General features: G+C 26.6%; 1 protein-coding gene across 2 annotated transcripts; it reads left to right on the top strand.

The window, feature by feature from the left end:
- The first annotated feature begins 148 nt into the window (after positions 1–148).
- LOC129957706 (sorting nexin-8-like) lies at positions 149–27,775 on the top strand. Of its 2 annotated transcripts, none has more exons than XM_056070161.1 (13): positions 149–244; positions 1,900–2,027; positions 4,266–4,398; positions 6,371–6,564; positions 9,967–10,084; positions 11,334–11,455; positions 15,572–15,652; positions 15,749–15,909; positions 17,289–17,421; positions 19,116–19,184; positions 22,094–22,192; positions 22,313–22,468; positions 23,570–27,775. In XM_056070161.1, the coding sequence occupies exons 1-13, from the start codon at positions 199–201 to the stop codon at positions 23,660–23,662; spliced, it is 1,533 nt and encodes a 510-aa protein (XP_055926136.1). In that variant the 5' UTR covers positions 149–198; the 3' UTR covers positions 23,663–27,775. The 2 variants fall into 2 exon arrangements, with proteins under 2 accessions (XP_055926136.1, XP_055926137.1); XM_056070162.1 differs by having other exon boundaries at positions 174–308.
- Positions 27,776–27,802: the final 27 nt, after the last annotated feature.

The raw sequence follows: 27,802 nt of genomic DNA, 5'->3' as shown, positions 1-27,802 counted from the left end.
ATTTTTGATTCATTATTATAAATACTGACATTATTAGGTCACTGTTTTAATTTTTAACTTGTAATATTGCAATGAAAAGTATTTTTTTATTTTCAATTTATCATCATACATTTTTTCCCCCTTGAATAGCGGTCTGCGAGGTATTTGTTTATACTTTCCTTTATTTTGAAAGGATACGAGGAGGCGTGTCTTATCCATATGCAGCGCACTTCGGATGTGACCATGGCAGCGGATTTAGCGTTTGGTAATAGTTAGTTTTAAAACTAAAAAAAGCAAAATTCATTACAAGATGTCTTATATTGAAGACCGTAACTAATATTTTATATATTACTCATTTATTTCAACCGTATTATTTTTTATGTTACTAAAATTATATCAAGCAGTAAGGTCAGCATGCATGAAGTACACTTGTCCTACCGAATAATTATTTAAAATCATTTAAATTTACTATTATTCTCTTTCACACTGTATGATTTGAAGTCATTTTTCGGTTTTTTTGATGAAAAGTTTTGCTTTTAAAGTTTAATGTTTGTTTGTTTTTGTATTTCTGTTATTCGGTAATTAGGATTTTCTCTTGTACATTGAATCCAAGCTGTAAAATTCAGCCGTTTTATTGTTGAAACAGCAGCTAATAAATTTTTGGAATTTTCACCTGTTTCATCATTTTTATATGTAAAAATTCCGCTTCGCATGACCGTACAGTACACGTGTTCTCATCGCAGTCCTATAAGTAAACATTTACCTGTCAGGATTTTCAATTTTCGATACGATTGCACTTGCATGATTTTGAATAAGAATTTCAATTATTTAGTTGCAGTTTAGGCAGTAACATATTACAAATATATTTTGAGTCATTAATAAAATTTTCATTTAAAGAAAATATTAAATTTTTAAATGGCTTCTTACATCTTTGCATTAGTGTTATTATTATATGGTTTCAACCGGAATTATGTATAAAAAATAGTAAATATCGAAAATATTATCAGAGAACTAAACAATTTTAATTTGTAACGCTTCTCCTTTTTTTCCATTTTAAATTCAATAATACATTTGGCAAATGAAGACATATCAAATATACATTATGTATTCAAATGAGTATATCATATATTAATAGCATTTCAAAACTAATAACAAACAAAAAAAATTAAATGATGGTTATATTAGATAGATAATTATGTTTATATATAGACAGATATTTTTTTATATAATTAATAAAAAATATAATTATTCATGTTTCAAATACATGTATATTTTCGTTTTGATTGTTATGTGATGTTGGCAGATATTTGAACTTTTACCTCTTGTTTGCACCACATATCTGTATCTATTAATATGATTGGTAAATGATACAATGTTCAAGAAAATGAAATTTTATTTATTTATTCTTTACAATTTATTAAGAAACAATATAACCTCATTAAAAAAATCTTGAAATTTAATAAATATTTAATAATTATAATAGATAGGTTAGTTCACTTGAGAACTCAGTGCTGTTTAATAGATCTCTGCTCCATTATTCTAATAATGCAGAGAATGTATTTTACTGTGTAAAATCAAACCAATTCCAATCTGTTATAATAGTGTAATAATAACATTTCTTATAATTCAATAATTAACTTTTGAAAAATTTAACATTACAATTTTTCTTGTCTAACTCCAAAAGTTTTACATACTGAACTTTATATTTTGCAACTGATTTATCATTGAATAACTGTGTTTACTTGTTCAAAATATTAAAATCTTACTATTATGATTTGGATATATTTGTGTTGACTGAAGAAAATTCTATTTCAATTGATAAAGAATATTAGAATAAAATTTTAAAAAATAGTATATATATTTTTAATTTTTATGCAGTGCATTTATATATGTATATATATTTATTTATTGTGTTTATAGGTAATGCTCCACCTTATTATCGAGATATGTATGATATTGTATGCCCAAATCAAGAAAATATTGTTGACCATGATATGTTTATAAAACTTCTTGTAAAATCAAGTCTGCCTAAGCAAACTTTATCTCAGGTATATATATAATATTTGTTCTATTTCATTTATTTCAGGTTTCCTTTAAAAAAATTTATTTCTATTTTATCAATTTTGTATATTTTTAAATTAGCCGGGACACTATCTTTGCCAATCATAATTGTTGGTGCTATTTTATTTGCTCCAACATTCATCAATAAAATTTAGCAAGCATTTGTGTCGGGGCCTGATCCTGAAAAAGTACTTGGATTTAGCCATAAGTTTTAATGAGTATAATTTATATATTTATATATATATATTTGGAAATTTTTTCATATATTAAATCATATTTCTGTTTCTTTAAGTATCGTATCCTCTTTTTCTGGCATTATTTATAAATACTGACATAAATACCTAATCTTTAATTTATTACTGTTATTTAGCAAATATTAATTTGTTTTTGATTGTTTGGCAAATATTAATATATATTTCATTATTTATTATTTATAATTTTCTTTTATTGTTGGAAGCTGGGGAAATAATGATTGCCATCTTCATAAAAGGAAAGTGAAATTATTTACATTATCACAAAAGACAAAGTACAGTCTGAAATAGATTACCTGGACATTTGAATATTTATAGACTTTATGATGTTAAAGTGCTTCATTGGGAAAGTTCATGTGCACTTTATATAGAACAGGGATAAAACTATTAAAATAATCTGGATCTAATGTCTGTTTCAATTTGAGGTTTAAAAATTATTGAGGAAATAATGGTTAGGCTAGTTGGGTCAGTCCAGCAAAGGAACATCAGGTTATGAATACAAGTTTTAATTCAGGTTAAATATGACCAATATGTTGGAAGAGCCAAATAGTTGACATAAGTGGCTAGTCATCAATAAAGATTGCCTGCCTGCTATATCTCCCACTCTATACATTTTGACAACATTTAAAAAAATTTACTACTCACATTTCTTGCTTGCAAAACCTAGCTGTAATTCCCAATTTTCATCACAGAAAATCTTCATAATTAAGAAGAGAAAGAATAAAAGAACATTTTATGCTACTATAATCCCAATAATTTTAATGACCAGAATGTTTCAACTGTTGCATGTAATCACCAACTCTTGATCCTCTTAGACTTGTGTTTCAACTTTCATAATATATTATTATGGAATTTCTTCCCCTAAGTCCGTTAAGTCAACAGGTCCTCTATGTAGTGGATGTATGATGTAAAACAGTCAGCGGGCCTCAATATCAGTTAACGATGTGTTTTTTTAACACGAAGATATGAGCATACTGATTTTACAAAAACAGCTGAGGCATACGCAAGCAACACACAACAGTATACTTAGAACAAACAGCAGCCTACAAGTAATAATCGATAGTAAACAACAACCACAGCACACAAAGCGGTCAGACAGAACTCAGCAGGAGGAGGGAATCTATGTAACTATTCTCTACAGTCTCTCCAAACGCCTGCAGTTCTCCATTGTCTCCTCGCTTCAGTTGTATATAACTGTCGATTCATTAGTATATAGTTGTCTTCTCTACACATAATTCAATGCTGCTTCTATAATAAACTAATTGGATTCGCAGCTTAATTCACCAATCACTTGAGCTCCACTGGACGCTTGTGCTTTGCTGGATTGATCCAATTCACCGTTGACTCGCCATACGACTCAGCACGCCTAGACGACTCTTTGGCTTGTACTGCTGGCCTTTTATATTTTCGGAGCAGGGCAGAGAAGGGGCTCTTGAACAATCAAGCATTTTTCATTTCCTATTAGTTCCGTCGCCAAAATTCTTGAAGATTCTAATATCCATTTTGTCGCCAAGTCTGTGAGTCACTGATCCAGCATCCAGTAGAGCTGGTCGTAAAATAATTTTTCCTATAATGGGACTAACCATGCTAGGAAGTAATATTACAAATTCGTAACAATATTATCTGTTAATGATGTGAAAAGTGTGATGAAAGAATGATGTGATGATCATATCTCTTCAATTGTAAAGAGAATGAGAATAAGAGTATAGAATAGTGTTTGATGAGAATTGCTTTCTGAATGAGCCTTGTAAAAACTGTTAGCTTAGTTGTCCAATAATGTTTTTTGTGATAAAATATGTGTAATAAAGAGTAGTTAATGCTCATAAATTGCTATTTAAATAAATTATACATAATAAGAATATTAATGTCCTCAAAATAAAAATAATTTGTCCTTATATTCTGTTTAAGTTGTAAGTGTAAAAAATTATATGTTATTTAAAATTCTTTGTACAATTCATTTGTATATGTTTTAAGATATGGGATCTTGTGGATTCACGACAAGGGTATCTGACTCGCTCTGGTCTGTATAAAGCCCTAGCCCTTGTAGCTTTTGCACAGCAAGGAAAACCTGTTAGTGAAAAACTCCTCCAAAATTTTGCTGGAGAAGGTAAGGTGCCGTCTGTATGTTTTTATTTTATTTTATTAAGTATTTCAGGCTCTTAACATGAATTTGTCATATAGTATTTATTATTTATTTTTTGTTTTATTATTCAAATTAGTTTTGCATCAAATTAAGTTTACCTCATTTATAATTATTTTAATGTATCAAGATTTCATGAAATGACTTTTTTTAGAATTTTAATCAATGAAAATAATTAATGTTTCCTAACCCTTTCGGGATGAAAAAAGCATCTGTAGTCTCCATAGAAATGCTTCGAAAGACCTATAGATGCATAAGTGCATTGGGCCTTTGAAACAAAATGGTTTCTATTACATGGCTTTATAAATCTTTTTCTTTCCCAAAAGATTAATTCCATACATTAATATTTCTCTTTCCAAGGACAGTTTGGGTTTGAGAGAGTATCTGTGAATCATTAGGTTAGTGCAAATATAAACAAAAAATGAGTTTGTTAATGTAAAGGGAAACACATGCTCATTTTGGAAAGTATATTATAATTATATTCTCATTTGTGGAGTCATCACTACAAGACCACTTATGTTTCTGAAAGGGTATATAAATTTATAAATAGTCAATCTACGTTTTTTTTTTTTTTTTTTTTTTTTTTTTTGCAACACCAAAATATTAATTTTATGGTAAAATAGGTGATTAAAAATATAAAAGATGAATAATTTGCTCAAAGTAAGATTTTAAAAAATGACACTGCCTATGAATATAAATTGTATGATATCAATCTCTATACAGATCTTCATTTTGAGATTTTTTCATATGGTTTTAAAACATAATTTAGCATGATTTTCATTAAGTATTTTAAAATATTAATTTAAATATTTAATTTTTAAACATTGCATCAAGAATCTGATATTAATTCAAATACTATGAATCTTAATAAATTATATATTTTTTTATTTTTTTAGTATTAAAATTCAAATATTTTAATTAATTTTTTAATAATAGAAAACATGATATTTATTGACACATATTTAAAAATTGTTTCATTTCTATGCAAAGAGAATATTTTATGAATTATTGTGTATATTTTTATGAAATATAATGTATGCTAGATTTAGTGGGAGAAAATACACTGGCCTGTAAAGATCAGCACTTACCAGGTCCTGTCCTGTGGGTGCACTTCTTTCTACGTACATTCATCCTGAAGGGGTTAAAGATATTTTTTTTTATGTAGTTATACATTATATATATATAATGGTGTTTTATTTTTTTACATTTGCATATGATAGAAGATTAATTTTAGTGAAAAAATTAATACATTTTGTGTAGGCAGTTCTAAATTTTTTTAAAATTTATCATATTGCTGTTAAACAATATCACAAATAAACATAATTTTTTTTTAAAAAAAAAATTACTTTATTTTGTAACAGCAGTATAAAATTCTTTTATATAATGTGGTATTTTTTTCGCAGAGAATATATATATATAAGCTTGTTTCTTTTGTTTGAAATTTTTATATACACAATGTAATAGTTTTTCATTAATTTGATGACAACTAAAGCATGTATTTAATACTTTAGTATTAAATGGTAAACTTTTAAAAACTCTACATTTTATAGTGTGAAGTTACTGTCTTATTGAATGTTGAATTATAATAGTTACTTTGTCTACAAAAAAGGATTATATTTTCTTTCCGTATTAATGCATGATAAACATTGCTGTTGACCTAATGAAAAAATAACCAAACATTTCCTGTAACTTTTTAATCACTATTTTTTTCCAGAAATTAAATCATTTTTAATAAAATGAATATAATTTGATATTATTAGGCATTATTGGGATGTCCTAAGATCTTTTTTTCTTTATAATATTTCCTGTATTATATTTTAAAATGTCTGTGATCTCAATATTTATTCATAGTTGCTTATTGTATATTAATAATTACAATACTTGAAAATAGATTTAGAAATATATTAGACTTGATCAGTAAAAAATTGTTTCTTTATAGAACTGCCAAAACCTTCTTTAGGAGATTTAACTGATTTAAGAATCCTAAGTATACGTCTAAGAAGGGAGAAAAATCCTATGCGTTTGGGTTTAACATATCATGAAGTATGCGCTTTGGATACAGTTCAAGTTTCATTAGTTCCCGAGAAGAAAGGTTTATTTCTGAAGCACGTAGAGTATGAAGTTACTAGTCAAGTAAGTTGAACTTTCTTTTATTCTTAGTAAATGTCCTTTTTAATAATAATAATTATAATACAAAAAAAAATAATAACAACCTGAACATTGTTATATAAAATTGATAATGATTTTTGACTTCATATTGATAAAAATAAAGATTTATTCAAGTAAAGAGTGAAAAAGGATTGAAAAATTAAAAATCTAAAATGTATCAGAATAAAAGGATTACTTTTATGGTGTTTTAAATCAATTTTTTAAATCAAAATTTCATTGCTTGTTTTTACAAGTAGTTTGCTTGGTATATATAAATATTTTTGTCATTTCCATCTTAATAGAAATGGCATGTCAATATTTTTATTAAATGCATACCAAGAACATAAAATGGCACTTAGTTTATAGTCTATTAGCATTAATTTTTATTTCTGACTTTCAAGAAAGTTATAAAAGTTATAACTTGCAATTAAAAAAATATTGAATTGAACTTTTCAATTTATTTATTTGGTTATTTTAATTTCATTCGATAAATTACTGGTTGAGAGGTCTTCTGGCTAAAAATTATATGCTGTGCTTAAATTTATAGTAAATAGAAATTCCATTGTATAAAGCACATTCTTTCTTAGTAAAATTGTATTTCTGTCATTCTAATAAAAAAATAAAGCATATTATATGCTGTATAGAATCTTTCATAGATTCAGTGCTTCCTACCAGAAACAATTTAAATTGTAGATAAGAAGAATCAGACGATATAAATTTATACAAATATCAAAACAATATAAATACTAACTTCATACTAAGAGGTAACATACAACATTCAAAATAATCTCAACTGAGTTTTAGAAACTTACTACTGCTTTTTATGTACAACTATTAATGAGACAAGATTCTGTGGTGGTTATTTTTACTGCAGATTTCATATGCTTCAATATTAATATTTTCTTAGTAAAAAAAAATTTATTTTCTCTCCAAATATGATGAGATATCATCGAAAACCTCCAGTGTTATGCAATATCTTGTACTACCTGAAATCAGGAGCTTATTTGGGAAAAACAGTTGATCTAGATGCGAATAACTTATTTAAATCTTTATAAAGATTTTACTTAGAATAACTGGTTAATGTATATGATTATTTGTAAGTGAAATGTTATAATTTCCTTAATTTTTGAAAATTATATTTGCTATTTTTTAATCCTTGTTTTCAACAGAAAAATCCATCTTATAACTCCAACTTAAAATTGTTAATTTCTTGATTCTCATCCATGATATTGCATAAATTCCTCATCTATGTTCCTTTTCAAAATTGGACTTTGATTTCATCAATGAAAGAAGTTTCTAATTATGTTTGTAATATACTGAATTTGAGATTATTTGCTTTTAAATGATAATTAATAAATTTAGTTGCACTTCAATAATTTTTTTTTACAATTTGAGGGATTTTATAAAAATTGAATAATGTGTAATCAATTAAATTCTAGATCTTTAGTCCTTTGTAACATGATATACCAATTTTGTTACAAAATATTTCAATGCTTACAAAATCTAAATAAATGCTAAGTTTATTTTAAGCCAAATATACACTATCCTATTTAATTTTAGCAAATCTAAAAAAAAAAAAAAAATTAAGAAAATCTGGTGTTATTGTCTGCTAGAAAATTGAATTGAAGCTCACTCATCTTGATAATATGCATTAGGATGTGTTTATTGAAACATTGGGTAACCAGAAAAACATTTCTATGTACCTATCTAGTAAATGTTTTTACTTAAATTACAATAAGTATATATATACAGTGTGTTCCTGAATTCAAGGGCCAAACTTTAAGGGTAAGTAAAATACATATAAAGAAGCAATTTTTGTATAGCAATAATGGGTAGGAAAGGAAAAATATAGGTGGAAAAACAAGAAATGCCAAGAAAATGAAAAAATTTTCTTTACTTACATAATGTTACAGTAATTGCTCAAATGTTTTACCACCAACGTCGATACAGGCCTGGTAGCATTTAGTAAGTGATTCTCATACTTTTTGGAAGATGCCAGTTGTTTCATGGACTGTTGCAGTAGCGACTGAAAGTTTTGCAAAGACATAGTTTTGCCTTTAAATGCCCCCATAAGAAAAAGTCGACGCCTGCTAAATCTGGTGAACATGCTGGCCAAGCAACTGGTCCACCTCATCCAATCCATCGAGGACCAAAGGTGGCAGTGAGGTAATTACACAAATTATTGCAGGAATGGGATGGAGCCCCATCATGCTAAAACCACTTGGTATTTTGAACAGCAAGTGGAACACTATCAAGTAACTTTGGTAATACCTCTTCCAGAAAGATTAGATATGTTCTGCTATTAAGTCAATTTGGGAACAAGCATGTGCTACTAAGGAAATAATTCACAATGCCTGCGCACACGTTAACAATTAACCGCTTCTGGAAAGCATGTAGTATATGGGTTAGAGGTAGACCACACATGGGAATTGTGCAAATTAAAAATTCCATCTCAGTCCACATCTGCAAAAAGTACATTTGCAGAGAAGCTTATAGTTAATGTACTCTGTTGTAAAAACCACGACAGAAATCTACGCGCTGAGGATAATCAGTTGCCTTAAATGGTTGCATTCTCTGTAAGTGGCATAGAAACAGTCTTTCTTTGTGCAAAATTTTCCAAACAGTGCTTTTACTCACGCCTGTAGTTCATGCAATTAATTCATCCTGTGCTTGTGCTTGGATTATCTTCACACTATCTCCGAATACGTTCTACCATTTTTGGATCTTGGACATGTCTCCTGCCATGTAAACACGGAAACATTTTGTGAATAGGCATTGTTCTAACGGAAAAGCGTTCATGATACAATCTCAATGCCTTTCTTCCGTTACAATTTGCAACCCCGTATATTAGATGCATGTCTGCTTTCTCAGAGAAGGTAAATTGTTCCATCACGCAAAGATAACAGCAAAAATTCGTTTACAACAGCAACGATTCTAACTGAAATCTAATACTCTGACAGCAAAGAATCGTTTGCAGCTCACATAATGCCACTCAAACAATAAAAATTATTTTACAGATGATTTGATAGTGCAAACTTCCACTATTCAATATTTTTCTTCCCAATAAATCATTTTTTTTAAAACCAACGTCTCTAAACGTTTTTATCATCTGCTCTAAAAATTTTATATAAGTAAAGAGCTTTTTTTAAAAAAAAAAAAATCCTTAGATTTTCTTGTTTTTCCAACTGCGCTTTTCATTTTCGACCCAATGTTGCTATACAAAAAATGCTTTATTATATGCATTTTACTTACCCTTAAAGTTTAGCCCATGAATTCAGGGACACCCTGCATATAATATATAGAGAGAATTTATTTTTAAGTTAAATAATAAAAATGTTTTGTATTGTATTTCTGTGAAGTTTAATAATTTTTTTTTTCTTTTTGTAGAGAAATAAATCTGTGGTCCAAAGAAGATATAATGATTTTGTTGCCTTACAAGAGCTCCTATTGCAAAAGTTTCCTTATCGCATGATTCCACAATTACCTCCTAAAAAGGTTATAGGTGGTATGAAAGATATTTTTTATTCATTTATTTAGAAAATTTTTAGAAATTTGTTATTTTTATATATGTGTGCCTTCGAATTCAATGACAAATGTTCTAATATTTTTTACTGTAATCTATATCAGAAGTGATTGTGAACGAGCATTGTTATTTTCTTAATTCTCAAATGTTTAGATTTATGAAACGTAGGCTTAATATCTATATTCATTTTTGTTTTTGTTGTTAGAATAGTTAACAAGTATTGAATTTTAATAGCTCAGATATTGTGAAGATTTTAAATAATTTTTCTCAATAAAAAGTACATGTCAAATAATTTTATTGTCTGAAAAATTCTTTTAAGATCATTTTAGTAATGATTTCAGCGAAAATTTATTAAAGAGCTAAACAGTTGACCAATTTTTACTTTTTATAACCACACTTTAATTTTAACATTTGAATATCTCAAAAGTTCTCAATCTTTTAAAATTTTATATAACATAAATAAGAATCAAAAATGTGTTTAACATGATAAAGAATTTTCTTGTTAAAGATCTATGTACCTGAAATAAAGTGTTTATAATCAAAGAATTAAACATTTGAAATATGCATTATTCAAGTACATTCCATAATGAAACTTTTGTATCATGATATTGTAATAAATACATCTATATACTTTAGCAGATTTTGTGTAATTATGCAAAAAGTAATCTTAATTTTTAATGAAGATTAATGAACTTGTCTTATTATAAGTAAGTCAGACTTCATTTTCATTCATTTGAAAATTATATTAGGTACACATTGTTATATTTTATATATATAGCAAACTGAAAATCCAATTTTTCAAAGGTATAATGCATTGAAAATCATTAAAATTTTTATTATGTTGTCAGAAAAATATTAATATCTTTTTCAACCCAAAACTCATAATTTATGTGTTCGTACTCGTTAACGAGCTTTTTGTCACATGAAATATTTGAAAACTGGTCTTACTTTTTCAATTGAAGCCTTATCTAATATATTGTTAGTTTATTAAAACTTCTTCAGAAAAATAATCAATTTTTTGTTAATTCGAATTATGTATGCAATAAATTATTCATCAATGTTTTATTGTAGTGTAGGATCACTAAGAGGTTTTTGAAGAGGGAAAAAGATCATTATATATAATTAAATTTTTATTTACTGAACAGATTGATTGAACTGTAAAATACTAATGTTATGTGCAGAACATGCAAGTAATTATTATTATTATTATTATTATTATGTATTTTTTCAGCCGATGACCAGTTTATTGAAGAAAGGAGAAAATCACTGAAAAGATTCCTCAATTTACTTGCAAGGCATCCTGTGATTTCAGAAGATAAAATACTACATTTTTTTCTGACATTTTCAGGCACTGTATGTATTAATTTATGATATTTATCCAATGAATTTGATTAATTTAATGTTTATTTTGATATGAGTAATAAAAAAGATTTTATTGTGTATTTATTTTCTAATTTATTTGTAGAAAATTGTTATATATCTGCAGTTATAAGCTTTTTAAATGTGGCTTTATTCTTGCACTGAATATACTTTTAAAATACTCATTTTTATTTAGAGTTTTAATATTTTCATTTTATAAGCAACAGACAATGTATTTTCAAGTGTATGATTTTTTCTGTAATTTAAATTCGTTCAATTTCTCAGAATATTGTTACTTAATAATAATTTCTAGTTTTACATATGGTTTTATTAAATATAATGTTCTGTAATCTTTCAGTAGTTTTCTTCTGGAATTATTTATCTTATGGGGAGAATCTTAATTTTTGTTGAATTTTCTTATTTTAAATTCCACTTGCCTAATAATGTCACTGAAAAATGATAATTTTGATTTACATTATTAAATATGATTGGATTTGCTAACAGTTTGTAAAAGTAATCACGTTTACAGGGTTTTGTTTTGTTTTTTCATATAAAAGATAATCTTTTGAATGTTTTATTTGTAAATGTTGTGTTAAATGTAAATTCCAAAAAATACCTACTCCCTAACCTTTATTGTTATTCCGAAAAATTAATAATTTGCATCATGTCAAGCAATTTTTTTCCCTCTAGATAAGATTTAATATGTAACAAATCCAGTTTTGCAAGATTTTCTCAGTAGCCCTTGGTACTGTGAAATTTTGTAAATTACAATATAATTTAGAATTGCATATTAATTCATTTTCTACTTGATAATACTTTGGAATATCTAATTCAAATAGCTTCTTACTCTTCTTGTTATAATGTATGGACACTAGAATGCAATACACACATAGTAATAATTGACTACCAAGCTTAGTTTATATTAATGTAAAAAAAAAAAATCAAGTAATTTTAAGTTTTAAGTTCTTTGGATCTATTAGAAATTAGAAATCTCTCATTGAGTGTCAAAGATATATTTTAATGTGTAATATTAAACAAGTGTGTAAGTACGAGAGTGTTATATTTATATTTGAACCTTTAAACAAATATACTAGAAAGTACGTCAGTTACTCATTTGTTTAGCTTATTGCTGAATGCTGCTGCTCAGTTAATAAGCCAGATTTTATTTGTATTCAATTTTACATTTCATTCTTTTTATTATTACAACGTATAATAATTGACAAAGTGTGAAGACTATTAAGGTCAGTATGGCTAAATGGTAAGGTCATTATAGTTAAATGTCATCATATTTTATTTGTAACTTACAAAAGTAAGGTGTATATTTATTGCTATTAGCGAATGAGAGAATGCAGAAATTGAAATGGCAACAGCAAGTTGTATATAACCAAAAAATAATAATGATGCAGAACCTGAGATACAACATGTATATTAAGTTATGAGTATGTTTTTGTAATATTTAACAAATGTTTAATTTTGTCCTTTTTTATAAGAAATGCTTTATGGATAATCTAATTGAATAGCAAAGTGAGTGAGAAGTTAATAGATAATATGTAAAGAAAGGCATGTCCTTAAGTGCCTAACTAGTTTACCTCTGTTATTCATAACCTACTCAAATTTGATTACATCTTTGCCATACAGCTAATAATTTCAAAATTTTGTTTCCTTGATTTGATTTAAATACATCTTTAATTCTTGTGAAGACTAGTATTAATGTTTTTTAATAAAAGTGTAATTAGTATATGCCATTGAAATGCTTTTTCATCTCTTAATTTTTCCTAAGCCAGAATTTCGCTGGTATAGCACTAAAAAATATTACTTTTTTGTACACATTTCTGATTTTTAAAAAAATTGATCGGTTAAGAGATTAATCGGGGTGTGTAGCGTCATGAAAAGTGCTTAAATTTGAAAACCATTTTTAAGCACCTTAAAAGTGCTTAATTTTCTCCTGAAGTGAAGAAAGCTTTTTGTTTTGTTTCCCCACAACTTGAATATGATAATTCGAAATTATGGTCATAAAGGCTTGTTTATGGGATGTATCAAAAAAAGAAAACCAAAAAGGAAGAATTCTAAGAAGTATTCCAGGTGTTCCAGCACATATTGAGATAATGCTTAATTATTATTTTTTCCCTTCCTTCCCCCCTCCCTTTTTCTTCAACAATGTGCATTGCCATTTATTAAAAAAAAGAAAAAAAAGAATAGTTATCTGGAAGGGGCAGTGCAAAATGCTTACTATGCCATACTTCGCTTGAATGACCTACTACAGGTATTCAACTGTACTACATTGAATTGTTATTAATTGCAGTACGTAATTACATTAGTCAATCGCTTAAAATCTAATATGGTGAAATTTTAACTTGAAGCCTTTAATTTTCAATCATTGTGATATCTTTTGTGTATTTTTTTAATGTCCCCATCCATTTGAACATTTTTATTTGGTGGACTAATCTTGCCAAATTTGTTTTGATTAAAAAGAAAAAGGAACTCCTGTATTTGGTACTTAAATATTTTAAAGACATTTTTTTTTTAAGTTTTTTTTTTTTTTTTTTCAGGATTTAAGTTTTATCATTTCATAATGATTTTTTTTCTTTTTATAACTATTATTGAAAAAAAAAATTTCCAGTAAAATCTCTCTTTATATATAAAATCTTGTCCTGAGTAATGCCCAGCATGAAGCCATTGAAGTTAGGAGCATGAAATTTGGGAAGTTATTTTTTGGGCATTAGAGGCACACTAAGAACGGAATTCTCAAACTTTTAATTTTTAGTCTGATCATTTGTGAATGCTGCTATTATTTTCTATTAAAAAAATTATTTAAAAAAATTATTCAAAACATTGTTCTATCGCCAGTTTCATGGCATTTTGGTCAGTTGTGTGATGGTAGACATTGAAATGCTTTAGTTTGTAACTTTATAAGATTACAAATAAAATTACTTAATAGAATCAATACTACTTAAAATGACTTAATTCTCTTTCCAACCCGGCCATGTTGGATCTTAATTGTTGTTGCTTATATAAAAATCAAATACAAAATTTGCGGTCATGCTGATCTTTATCGGCATTTTCAGAAATGATGTATCTATCTGACAGTTTATTTTTATTTTAAGAAAAACTGAAAAAAGTTCACAGATCTTATAAAATTGACTTAATTTTTGTTTATATTAATAGTTTTTTTTTTTTTTTGCCAAATCCAAAAAGGTATAATTTTACTATAGATGTGTAAATACAGAAATATTAAAATTTTTAAGAAATTAGCATTTAAAATTAATTTTTAAAAATTTTTTTCAATAAAAATTATGCATTATCATAAAACAAAAAAATAAGTACTATGCTTAGAAAATACACAGTTTACGTATGCATACTTATACAAAGGTGCTTCATTTTTGGGGCTAAAGTGCTTAAAAAATGCTTAAAAATATTTAATTTTTGAAGCACTTTATCGCTACACACCCTGTTCATTTACATCTTGTTATTTTCATGTTTGTTTTTCAGTATATTTTTAGTTAAATAGCAATCAAATCCTAAACATGTATATCATATTGGTCATAAATTAATAGTTTAATATAATAGTTTCTATCCTGCAGAAAATATTCAAGAACAATTAATGTTAGCTAATGGAGTGAAAATTTCGGTTTAAAAGTTCAATTGTGGTTGTATAGCTATAGAACAAGTTTTGGCATTGATCTGCTCTAATATATAACTAGGGTAGGGTGACATTATTGAGGAAGGTTTACTTTAAAAAGTCACCTACTGAGAGGGTAGATTTCATTGCTAAACTTTCTTTTAATTTTCCTTTCTACAACACTAATAGGTTCAGCATATTATTAATAACTTTACTGTTTGTTTTGTATTTACTTTACAGTTAACATTTGAATTATAAACAAAATTTGTGTCATGGTCAAGTTAATTATACTATCCATTCTTTGCCAGACTTTCATTCCAAAGAGAACCTGATTATTGCATAGTTTGATTAAAGGTGTTTATTTATTAAAGTAACTGAAATTTGAGATCTATTGTGCAAAAAAGAACCAACATATTATTATTTTATTAGCGTATATTTTCTGTGTAATATTTTTAATGGAATAATTCTTAACTGTAAAAAATAATTTACAGGATGTTCAACATAAAATGAAGGATCATTTCAGAGGTGTTTTGGATGAATTCAATTCCAATGAACAGGCCAAAGAAGCTGAAGTATGTTTTTATTTCCCTGCTTTATATCTTCTTATAGCTTCTTAATTAAAAATGCTATTTGAATATTTGATAATCAAGTCTTATTAATTGATTTAGGAATTAGTGCCTATTGATTCTACAAATCAGTTGGCAGTTGTCCGAGAACAGATGAAACAAGTATTCAGTGGATTTCTGCAGCTAAGAGAAATTGCTGAAAAAATGGTTGAAAGAAGTAAACAAGAAGCTTCAGATATGGTGCTCTTTGGGAAGGAATTATGGTAAGATTGCTTATATTTTTGAATATAAAAATTTTCTACTGTACATTTTAAGTGTAAATGGTACAATTTAGTAATTGGGCCCCCGAAGGTTGCAAATGCTAAAGTTTGTTAAATAAAGATACCTGAAGTGTAATTAATTTTGTTGGATTAGTTTGATTTGAATTTTTAATGTAAAAATAGAAGATGTATGTGTCTGTACTGACTGTTATTCGGTTAACGATATCTTAGATATGATTGTCAAGATTAACTAATGAAAATTGTTGTAGAAAATAATCTCATACACATTGATAAAGTTCTTAAAAATTAATATATATATATATATATATATATTTGTTGCACATTTTAGATATAAATATGTAGTAACATATGTAGTCTCATTTCCTTGCCTTGGAATCTTCTGCATCTATAAAGATAAAATACTTATACAAAATTAGTCACTGAAATCAGTTTGAAACAAATAGGTATCTATTAAAAGAAAAGAAAATGCTTTACTAAATACAAAATTTAAAAAAATTACTGGAAGAGAATAATTGAAATAACTTCCATACTATAAAGTGAGAATATGATGAATCAGCTTAATATAAAATAATAAAAAGAATGTAAATAAACCATGAAATTTATATTCTGTAATTAATTTTTATTCACGCTTAATTTTTTTCTCACACATTAAAAAAAAAAAAACTTTTTGAGTTGTTAGATTTTAAAACAGGGTTTCACATTTGTAGGAATATTTTTTAACTCTGCCTAGCATTACAGATATCATTGGTCAGTTATTTAAATATATATATAAAGTTTGAAAAATCCTGTAAATAATCTGAAGAATTATAGTTTATCTTGTTTGGCCAATAAATGCAATGCATTAATTGCCAGATCTTCTTTGAAGCTGTTACTCAAATGGTCTTAGATAATCTTTTCAAAGCCTTGTAATTCAATCAATTTTAGTAGCAGAAGGGAGATTTTTTGTATTTATTAAAGTTATGTTTAGAATATTTTAATAAGTAAGATTAACAAGACAAGAGGCTGTATAAAAATTTAAATATTGTTAGTTTCTTAGCAGTGCATTTTTTGATTCAAACAATATTTAAAAAATGTCAATTAGAAGGGAATGCCTTTCACTAACAGCTCAAAAATTAGCTGTCAGGCTACATTAAGAATGGATGCTTCATATATTACATAAAAATATGTATGTTTATTGAGACATTATTCACTATTTCACTGAAAAACAGTTTTGGTTAATAAAGGGTGTCGTCACTTGTCATATATAAAGTATATAAACTGAAACTCATATATCATATATAAACTGAAAAGTATGTTCTGCAAAGCAGTATTGTATTATCAGTTGTATATACTTAGTTAATTTTTTTTAAATCTCATTTTAGTTCCTTAGCAAATAGTGCCAGCACTGAGTCTGACTGGGGATCAGGTGGTAATGAAACTTGGGATCATTTAAGAACTGGAATGAAGAACTTGCATCCCATGATATCAAATGTATCATCTGCTTATATGGATTTGGTATGTAGTTGTTGCCAAATGTTTTTTGTATAATCTTTTTTGATAACTTCTATGCATAATTGAAACAAGTTTTACCTTAATGGGCCAAGCTCATCTTCTAAAATTGAATGTTAAGCTTTTTTCCTAAATGAAAGAGTTTTATAAAAATAGGAGATAAAATTTGTCAGTTTTATAAAACACTGTTTTTCTAATTCATTTTTGAAAATAAATTATTGGTGCAGTTAATATATTACAGGAATCAATATTTATTCAAAACTTCATCTTTCTTTTTAATTGTTCCCAGTGTGTACAATGACATCAAAGATTGCAACTTTCAAATTTTATTTTGTTTGTAGATGGTTGGTTTCTTTTTTAATGTAATTAGAAATCAAAATTTTATTTTGATGCTTATTAATAAAATTGAAAATGTGGAGAAAAATTATAATAAATAATCCTGTTATATTTTTAACTCTAATAAATTTATTATCATTAAAACAATGCATTTATTTTTGTTATTTTATGGCAGATTCTGATACATGTGGTAAATATCAGAATCATTAGAAAGCTTAGTAAATAAAAATGAAGTATGAGCAAGTTAAAGTATTGGAATGACCTCATAATAAGTTTACATATGTAAAAGTTTGATTTTATTTCAGTGATCTTTTGGAATTGCATAGCAATCATCATATTCATTAAAAACTTGCCCAATAAGCTCTTGATATTATTATCAAATGGATATTTATTGTTTAAAGGAAACTGTGTTTTTAAATCAGTTTTGTGTATATATTAACACATTAATAATCTGACTTGGGAAATAATGCTTACTCGTCATTGTTATTTTTATAATCTACCCCTTTCCCCCAATTCTTAAACATCAGTTAGTTCCAGATAATAAATTGTGCCATAATTCCAACTTTGACTAGTATTTAGAAATTATGTTGTAATAATTCAAAAATCTCCATATTGATTATTAATTCCAGAAATAAAATCAGTAATGCTAAATATAACCATAAATGTTGTTATCAGGTTTCTATACTTTAAAAAAAATAGTGAATAAATTCTGAAAGAAATTTTGCAGCTACATTTAATGTAATAATAATGCATAAAAGCCTCTTTGTTCATTGAAAATCTTTAGGAAAATGTAATTAGAATGTCATTTTTCTTTTAATCTTATAATTAGTATTTATTCATAATTTTAACTTTCCTTTTCCTTGTTGGGAAGATTTTCTTCCTCTAACTAAAACTGTATTTGCAGCCATTTAATTGTTTAGTTTTTCTTTTCTGTTTAATTTTATGACCATTTCTGGTTCTTGAATGTATTGCTGATTTGAGAGTGTTACACTCATAGAATCCATAGAGTTCCTGAAAATGTGTGGATTCCATATAATTTTTGTATCAATCTTTGAGTCTATAAATTGTCTACAAGTTTAAAAATTTGATTGTTCAAGCATGTATAATTCATATGCAAATCAATTTAATGTGATGTTTATCAAATAAACTAAATTGGGGAAAAAAATTTTAAGAATTGTTTTTTTAGTATTATCTTTAAAATATAAGTAATAATTATTTTAGATAATTTTCTTGGATTATTTTATGTATTAAAAATTTTTTGCATAATTATTTATAAACAGAAGAATATGTTGCTCAAGAAAAGTAATATAATATTAAATACTTTAAAGAATTTTGTTATTTATTTTATTTATATAATGTTATAGGCATCTGGGGAAGAAGATGATATTGTTGATGAACTAAATTTATTCTTGGATATCTTAACTGCATATAAAGTAAGTAACTAGATAATTAATACGTTTGCATATTTTTAGTTGTGAATATTATTTGATTATGTTAGTAATCATACTTTAGATATTTATTTTAACTAAAGACATTTTTAGAGTATTATAAATTAAATAATTTTCTAAATTTTATATTGATTTGAAAAGAGGAGAGTTTAATGATAAGCAGTTCTTTTCTGATGCAATAGAAATGCTGAATGTCAAGATTCATAGGGTAATAATTAACTAATTTTAAAGAAAATTCCAAAATCATACTGAAATTTATCACAAGATTTTTAAAGTAATATATATATATATACATATAATTTTAAATTTTAGAAAGCTTTCAGTTGTTTTCCATGATGTGTTTTGAACAAACGTATATTAACTAAAGTATAAAAAAATATCTATAAAAAGATATTTTTTAAATATATAGTAGCTTTCATTGCTTTTATAATTAAAGAATTTGAAAATTCTGACGATTTTTGCAACAAAGCAGAATGTTTCAGACTTGATCTATTTTAGAATTTTGCATACTGTGGGCATTTTTCAAGCATACTGTAGATATCTTAACAATACCTAATTGACTCTGTGAGATGCATGTTGTTATGAATTCTGTTATTTCATAAAATATTTAGTTGTGTAATGAAATCGGATAAAACATAAAAGTGATTAGTATTCCATGATTTATATTATTATTTCTCAGAACAACAATCTATACCATTGGTAAAAATGTTGAATAAGCAAATGATTCATCTTACTTGTTAGTATTACTTGTTAATTAATGACTGATCTTACTTGTTACTATATTGTAATACAGAGAATGATTTCAATGAAAGTTCCAATCCAAAGAGATGTCAAGTCAAAATGGCAGCCAAAAAAATCATCCATTAATTCTTAATAAAATATTATGTTCTAATAATGATATTAACTTTTGTTTTTAGTTTAACTATATAAAGTATTGCTTTCATTTACTTTAGCATTTTTTGTCGTAATAATTTTTTTATTGGGATGTTATATAAATAACATTTTGCTGTATAATTTAATTATTACTCTTTAAGTTCCATCATTAGCATTTAATAAACTAACTAACTATTATTATTAGTTTATTATTAAAGTAATTATGATCTACACTCATGTCCATAAATTAAGGATAATGCAAGTTCAGGAAAAGAAAGAGTCAGAAGCAAAACGAATGTGACTTATTTATAAAGCCTATTTATTGAAAAAGGGAAAGAGCAAAAAAGGTGCTATATGTTTGATATCATTAATAAAAATTGCGAATTTTGCTCTCTGAAGCAAATTACAGAAAAATATATATATATATTTACAAAAACCAATATTACATGGTTGGTATGATGGTTAATACATAGTATGTCTCCCAGACGATGTAATACAGTCCATACAACGTCTAGGTATGGTAAGTATCAAATTGCCGATCTGATCTTGGAGAATATTACACAACTCATCAAGCAATGCTTTCCGAAGATCCGGTCGACTTGTAGGAGGTGGTTGACAGGCTGCAACTCGTCGGCCAAGCATGTCCCACAAATGCTCTACTGGATTCAAGTCTGGTGAGAATGCTGGCCAGTCCATACGGGTGATATCCTCCGATCGAAGGCATTCGTTCACGATGTTTACACGGTGAGGACGGATGTTGTCACCCATAAACATGAATTCTGTGCCCATGGCACCCCGAAATAAACGTACATATTGTTCCAAAACGACGTCCGATAGATTTGGCCTGTCATGGTTCCAATTTGAACATGCAGGTCTGTTCTGCAACCCAGAATAATTCCTCCCCAAACGAGCAATCCTGCACTACCGTAACGGTGTCGTTCAATGATGTTCTCTTGGTGGTAACAGGTACCTGGTGCTTTCCATATGAAAGTCCGACGAGAATCAGACTGCAAGTTAAACATGGACTTGTTGAAAACATCACACAAGCCCACGGTTTCGGTGTCCACAATGCATGCTCTCTACTCCAGGCTAACCGCAGGCGACAGTGAGTTGCAGTAAGTGGAACGCATCTGACAGGCCTACGAGCATATAGACCTACCTGCCCTAAGTGTTTGTACACGGTCTGCCTTGAAACTGTCTTACCAGTGGCTGAAGAGAACCGACGAGACAGGTCTGATGCTGTGCTCCATCTGTTTCTTTTGGCAATAATTGCCAAATACCGGTTCTCATTCGGCGTTGTAACTCGGGGGCGACCTATTCTGTAACGTTTACTCACATTACCATCATTTTTTAATCGTTGCCAAAGCCTGTAGATGACTCTGGGCGATTCCAAGTTCCTCGGATACTTCCAGTTGGGTACGCCCACATTCCAGACGGCCGATAATTCTACCACGTAAAAAATCATCCAAATGCGTCCTTTGTGTCATAACTATGCGGTTATTGCACTGAAAGGCTTATAAAGCGCTTGCGAATAATTTTATTTTTTTGCCAGTATTCCTTATACATCACTTTCTTACACTCTCGTCCTTGTGACGTACTTCTGGTGTCATCTGGTGGTTTCTTGCAATTTGCATATGATTTTTGAAGATATGTGTATTTTAGCGTTCGATTTCCGTGCGACTCTGAATTATCCTTAATTTATGCACATGAATGTAATTATTATAATTAAATATTAGTTATTTTTTTAAAAATAATTAATTATTTGTAGAAGGAAATTATTTATTGCGGTTTTTTAACTATTTTATCAATTATTCTTTGAAATAATATAATTATGCACTGTTAACAGTAACATTCATATTTTTGAAGAACCAAATTAATATACACACATGGTAGTTTGTAATATCTTGACTTGAAAAAATGAACTGTTTTGTCATTGTAATAATTAGTTCTAATGTGACAGACTAATATGAAATATTGTTATTTTAAAAAGGAATTAAAACTTCTTTCGTTTTTGATTCTAGGATTTATGTGATAGATATGAGCAATTCTCTGTATCCATAAGGCAAAAAAATGCCAACAAATTACTACCTCGCAGAAGCTCTACAAATCCGATTGTTATAGTAAGTAAATAATGGGAATTTGTTTGGAATGGAATATTTGGTTTACTAATTATTTCTTCTATGTTTATATTTTCTAAAAATTGACTGCTTTACTGATTGTACTTATATTTATTTATTTAGGACGCTGAAAATCAAGCTATTCAGCAAAACGAAAAAAGGAATAACTTCTTTCTTCATTGCATTCATATGGAAACGCAACTAGTGCATACATATATGCAAATATTAGTTAAAGTGTTGCAGTCACTTGTAAATTTGAGAACAAAGGGGTTTTCTAATGTAAGTAGTACTAATTTTTTTTCTTTTAACATTTTATTCTAATAATAAATTTGAATTTATTTTAGTGTCTTTTTTGAGAATCTATATTATTTGTAATGCTTAATAGAATTAATGGGTTGTGAGTTTGGAATGACTGATTAGTAAAACTTAAAGAACAATAATTTGTATAGTATCAGAATGTTCTATTCTTCCTTTTCTTCTTCTTTTTTATTTTTCTTTTGTAATTGAATGAATAGGTGTATAATAGGTCATATTTATATTTTATGTGATTCTTTTGATAGTACAAACATATTTTCTTACCATAATTATGTATAAATGATGTGTCTGTTCATAATTAATTTGCTTGTAAATTAAATTTCATAATTTGAGTAATTTATCAGTTGAAGCTATCATTATTAATGCAATTGTTTATTTATTTATTTATTTATTTATTTTTTTCATTTTGTGTGGAAAATCAAATATTTGATTTCAAACTTTTAAAACTTTTAGCCAGCCTAGATTTTTTCAAGGCATTTATTTGGCTAATAGAGAAAATATGTAAACATAAAAAAATTTAGCTGGTTGAATGTTACTAAAAGTCTTGGAACAAAATGTTGAAATAACAATAACAATTATTATTATTTTTTCTGGAATCTGTTCTAACATTATTAAAATTTTAATCAATATATGAATGGTAAACCTTTAAATTAAATTGTAATATTCAAGGTCGAAATACATAACTTAATCATAAGTAAAGTTATAATAAGTTGAAATGCTTTTTAAAAATTATTTTAGTATTCATATTCATTTACTTAGCTATATAGCTTTACTTTTCATAGCTATCTTATTTATCAAAAGTAAATAAATATTGTGCAAGATATTAATTCTTGAATTCTGTGATATCACTGGGATGATTTTCAATGAAATAAGAATATTTTAATACTGGAAGATTATCTAATGAATTCATAATATATTCAACTGTTCTTTACTTTCATTTGATATTATAGTTGTTTATTAATTAAACGATTTTAGTATGCCTATAATAAAAAATTGCACCAACAAAAAACACGATAAATTGTCAATTTTACCATAATAATAATGCTGTATATTTATTATGTTTAGATCTCTTCTCTGTGGAAGCAAATGCAGCCATTAGTTGAAACAATGATACCTTCACCTGGTGCAACTACTCCTACTTCCACCATCAGCAGATAATTATAACTGAGATATCTGTTATACATTGGTTTGCCTTACGAAATGAAAATACTAAATTCCACAAAGACCTTCCATATTTAATATATTAGTTTTGTTACTTGATTCTGATGTTGAGAGTAGGTCTGTTATAATTGAAAAATTCTCATTTTCATATTTATTATTTTCTCTAATCTGTTATCTGTTTGATTATTGAGTTGTTTTGCTCTTGTTTATGTTGTACATTCTTGTTGTGTTGTGAATGATTATTCGTATTTTTGATTCTGTGAATACTCATTTTACTTCTTCTGTTATAGAAGAAATGTTCTTGCCATTCTGTTATAATTTATCATCAAAAAAGTATTTCATAGAAATTATAATCATTACCAACTCGCAGTAGAAAGGTGCATCTTTGAGAAATGTCATATTTAAGCGAAAGACAAATGTCCGAAACTATAATCGACCAATGTTCTCTGTTATCTTTTTTGTTTAAAATTAAACCTTGTTCAATTATAACAATTATCTATAAATAATTTTCAAGACTATTTAACTATGTTTAATGATATATTGAATATATTCCCCATACTGTAAACTTGAGTTGCCATTGATTATAATGGTCTTAATTCAACTAGGCTGTCATTAACCGAATATAGTTTTAATTTGATTGAGTTGTCATTAACTACAGCCAGTTGTAACTTGACTAAGTCATCATTCTTTCAAAACAGTATTGATACAAAAAAAAAAAAAAAAAGCACAATTTCATTTGGTTTTAAATACTGAATTACCTTTCTTTACTATTTATTTAAGATGCACCATATAGAATAGCATTAATAAACTGCAAGACACTGTTATAAATTCTCAGCATTTTGAAGTACTGAGACTTGTTTGCTTGTTACAAATTTTAAAATATGCGAAAAACAAACTATTTCGTGCCTTTCAAATACGCCTATTAATATAGATTTCTATATTTACTGCTGTTGCTTGTAAAAATTAATATATGTTTTTGAGTGTTAATATGCAAAATGGATTTTGAAATACTTTTACACATAAAAAATGCATGTCATGTTAAAATAGTCTCTAAATATTTATGAACTAGTTCTCAGTTTTAGTTAAAAGTATAATTGTTTCTTGTCAGATACAACTATTGTTGATATTATTCAACTGATGATGTACAAAATATCCACTAAGTTTATTTACAATTTCATTTCAAGTTTTGGCTTTAAAAAAATTATAAAATTATTACTATATGAGGATCTATGTTGAATTTTTTGACACATTTTTATAATGCTAACATAAATAGCATAACACACATCAAAAGTTTTTTTTCTTTTGCTATGTTTTTTATAGCATTGTATCATTTCAGGTTAAGCTATATAAAATTTAATTTTAACTTGAAAAATTTATTTTAAAAAATCATTTAATAGTTTGTTTTAAATTGTTAGTCCTGTATTTTTGTTCAAAGTATATCTTGAACACAACCCTCAAAATAGGTGTATTCTTTCTTGAGAAATAGCCTTTTTAAGGGTTCCCCTTCCTAATAACCTTTTATCTACATTTGTGTATTTCAGACAAGGGTTTCTGTAATACACAAAATTAGTGTGAACACAAATTTCTTTCAAGATTGAGTACATGAAATAAATTTAGCAGCATCTCCCAATTAGTTGTCTTTTCAGTAGTATTTTCTAAATATGATACGTTTTTGGAATCAAATTTTATCATTCCTGAGATTGGTGAATTTTCTTTTTTATAATAATTCTACAATATTTTTAATATCTCTAGCATTTTTTGTATAAATTTTATTTATTTTATTGTTCAATTAATCATACTTATTTTATTTCTTGATGTTCAGAATAATTCATTGTTTTATTAAGTTCAATTTTTTTTTTTTTTTAAACTTGTTATGTTTGATTTTGAAAATGTAAATAGACTTTGTGGTGTCTAATGTTAAAAACCAGCTTTAAATTTAGATGCTGAAAAATGAATTGCTGGTGGTTCTTGAAAACAAAAATTGTTTTTACAATCACATATTTATTGTTCAAATCTTTTTAAGTATTATTGAGATATAGTCAAATGTTATTTATCAAAAGACTTCAGTAGAAAAAGTAACTGTTTTTTTTTTTTTTTTTTTGTTTTTTTTTACTGTATGGAAATTTATTTCCAGTAGTGTGCTTCTTAGCAGGCATTCTTGTTGTTGTCATTGCAAATTTATTCTGATTTTATGTCATTCCCTTGTAAAAAAATTACATATGAATATTTTCATGATGATCTGTTTCGACATTGACCATAATATTTTTATTCACTTAATTTTTTTTTCCCTTGTCTACCTCCTGATAAAGGATCTGATTTAATGAACTATTTATTTAAAAGTAATCTTCTATTAAAGGAATAATCATTTTTGTGAACTTTTGATAAAATGCTTGCATGTTTCCATTCTAGAATTTTAAGTATATTATAAGCTATCAAAATTAAAAATCATTCAAGTGATTAACACAGATAATTTAATTTCCTGAAGCTGTGCATATAATTTTAAATTATATGTATGAATTACCTTCAATTTTTGTGTGAATGTAGATTTTAAATGTTCCTGCTTTAGTGCCAATTTTAAGAATTGTATTTATAAAAGGATATAATGTTTTACATTCCTCTTGCCCAATTTGTTAATGGAGTTCTAAAAGAAATTTGGCATATGTCAAGAATCTCTTCATTTCCTTCTTGTTTTCCTTGAACTTAAAAAAAAAAAAACTATTGCCTTAAAATGTTAACAGATTTCTTTTATTACAACAATTATTTACTAATCTCATCAAAACCTCTAGTAATTTAATTTTGATGATGTTCTTGTACTTTTAGAAATATTTTAAGAGGGGAAAAAAAATGAGGATTTTGATTAATAAAAATTGTAGATAAAACCCAATTGTAATTTTTCTACAATGAAATAAGTGTCTTTACATTCCAGCAGTTTATATTTTATTAGTGAAGATTCTATTAGTCAATTTATTATAAAAACGTTGTAAAATAGATTAGAATTCAAAATATTATAACTAAAATTATCTTTTTTTGAAGTAGTGTTGCTTACGTAAAGATTTTTTTCTAATATTTCTTCCTTTCATTTTGATGCATTGTTTATTTTAAAACTATGCAGTTTTCAGCAAATTGGAAATACTCATTTTTCAAAAAAATTAAGAACATGTTTGAAAATTGTGATTAAACATGTTGATTTGTCTTCAACTGAAAATTCTTGCTTTGAATTTTCTCAAATGATGAGCAATAATTTATTTGTATAATTCAGAAGTATCTGCTACTAAAAGGTCCAATAAAATATGCAGCTTGCAATCTGATTGTTATATATCGTTTTGTATTTTGAGATATATTCTTTTTAATATAAGATAAAATTACTGTTTTAAAATGCAGTCTTCCATTATCAAGTGCAAAATATATTTAATTTTATGAGATGCTTGTTTTACATGCTTTTCAAAAAATTAAAGGATGTATAATCACAGATGCTTTTACTTACAAACAAGAAAAAAAAAATTATTACTATTTATCTATGAAAAGTTGTATACTAATTGTTTTAAATGTTTTGCATGAATTTACTAACTAGATTTTTTTTATTAAAAAAAAAAAAAAAAAAGATAAAGCTATCTCCTTGAAGTCATAGTAATCTTAATGCCATGTAGAAATTCATATGGTGTAAACCATTTGCATTCATTAGCTGTATTGAAAATAGATTCAGAAAACCAACATTTGTAAAATGTATCCAATTCTTGAGAAAGAATAACCATCAATAAAATAGTCAATTGTAGGTAATTGTTCATTCACAGTGCAAAAAATTTTTATATATATAAAAGGCCTATTGATTGCATTTTAAAATCAATTAATTCAGCAGTATTTAAATTGTGCTCAATTACTTTTTAAATAGTCTGAGCCCACATTATAATCACGTCATAAAATTAATGCATCTGTGATTAATTTTGGCAATCACTTTATGGACATGAAAGTGAAATTTTTGTGAAAAATATATTTATTTATATTTGTTACATTTGATAGATTTATGGATAAAATTCCGGTGATCATTCCATGAATTTGTATTTTGCTATTGAAAACTTGTATTTCTGTATGCTGTAATAAAATATTGTTTATATATTGCATTTTTGGCCATTATATTAA

The sequence above is a fragment of the Argiope bruennichi genome, chromosome 11, assembly GCF_947563725.1.
Source record: "Argiope bruennichi chromosome 11, qqArgBrue1.1, whole genome shotgun sequence".
In the NCBI taxonomy this organism is placed as follows: Eukaryota; Metazoa; Arthropoda; class Arachnida; order Araneae; family Araneidae; genus Argiope; species Argiope bruennichi.
Note: the sequence above shows the minus strand (reverse complement) of the source record. Positions and strands in the feature narration are given on the sequence as shown.

Bases quoted from the DNA above. Each gene is read 5' to 3' on its own strand.
- LOC129957706 (XM_056070161.1), top strand. From the start codon at position 199: ATGCAGCGCACTTCGGATGTGACCATGGCAGCGGATTTAGCGTTTG. The intron at 22,193-22,312 runs GTAAGTAAATAA...TTATTTATTTAG, and splicing joins CTACAAATCCGATTGTTATA to GACGCTGAAAATCAAGCTAT. The intron at 22,469-23,569 runs GTAAGTAGTACT...TATTATGTTTAG, and splicing joins GAACAAAGGGGTTTTCTAAT to ATCTCTTCTCTGTGGAAGCA.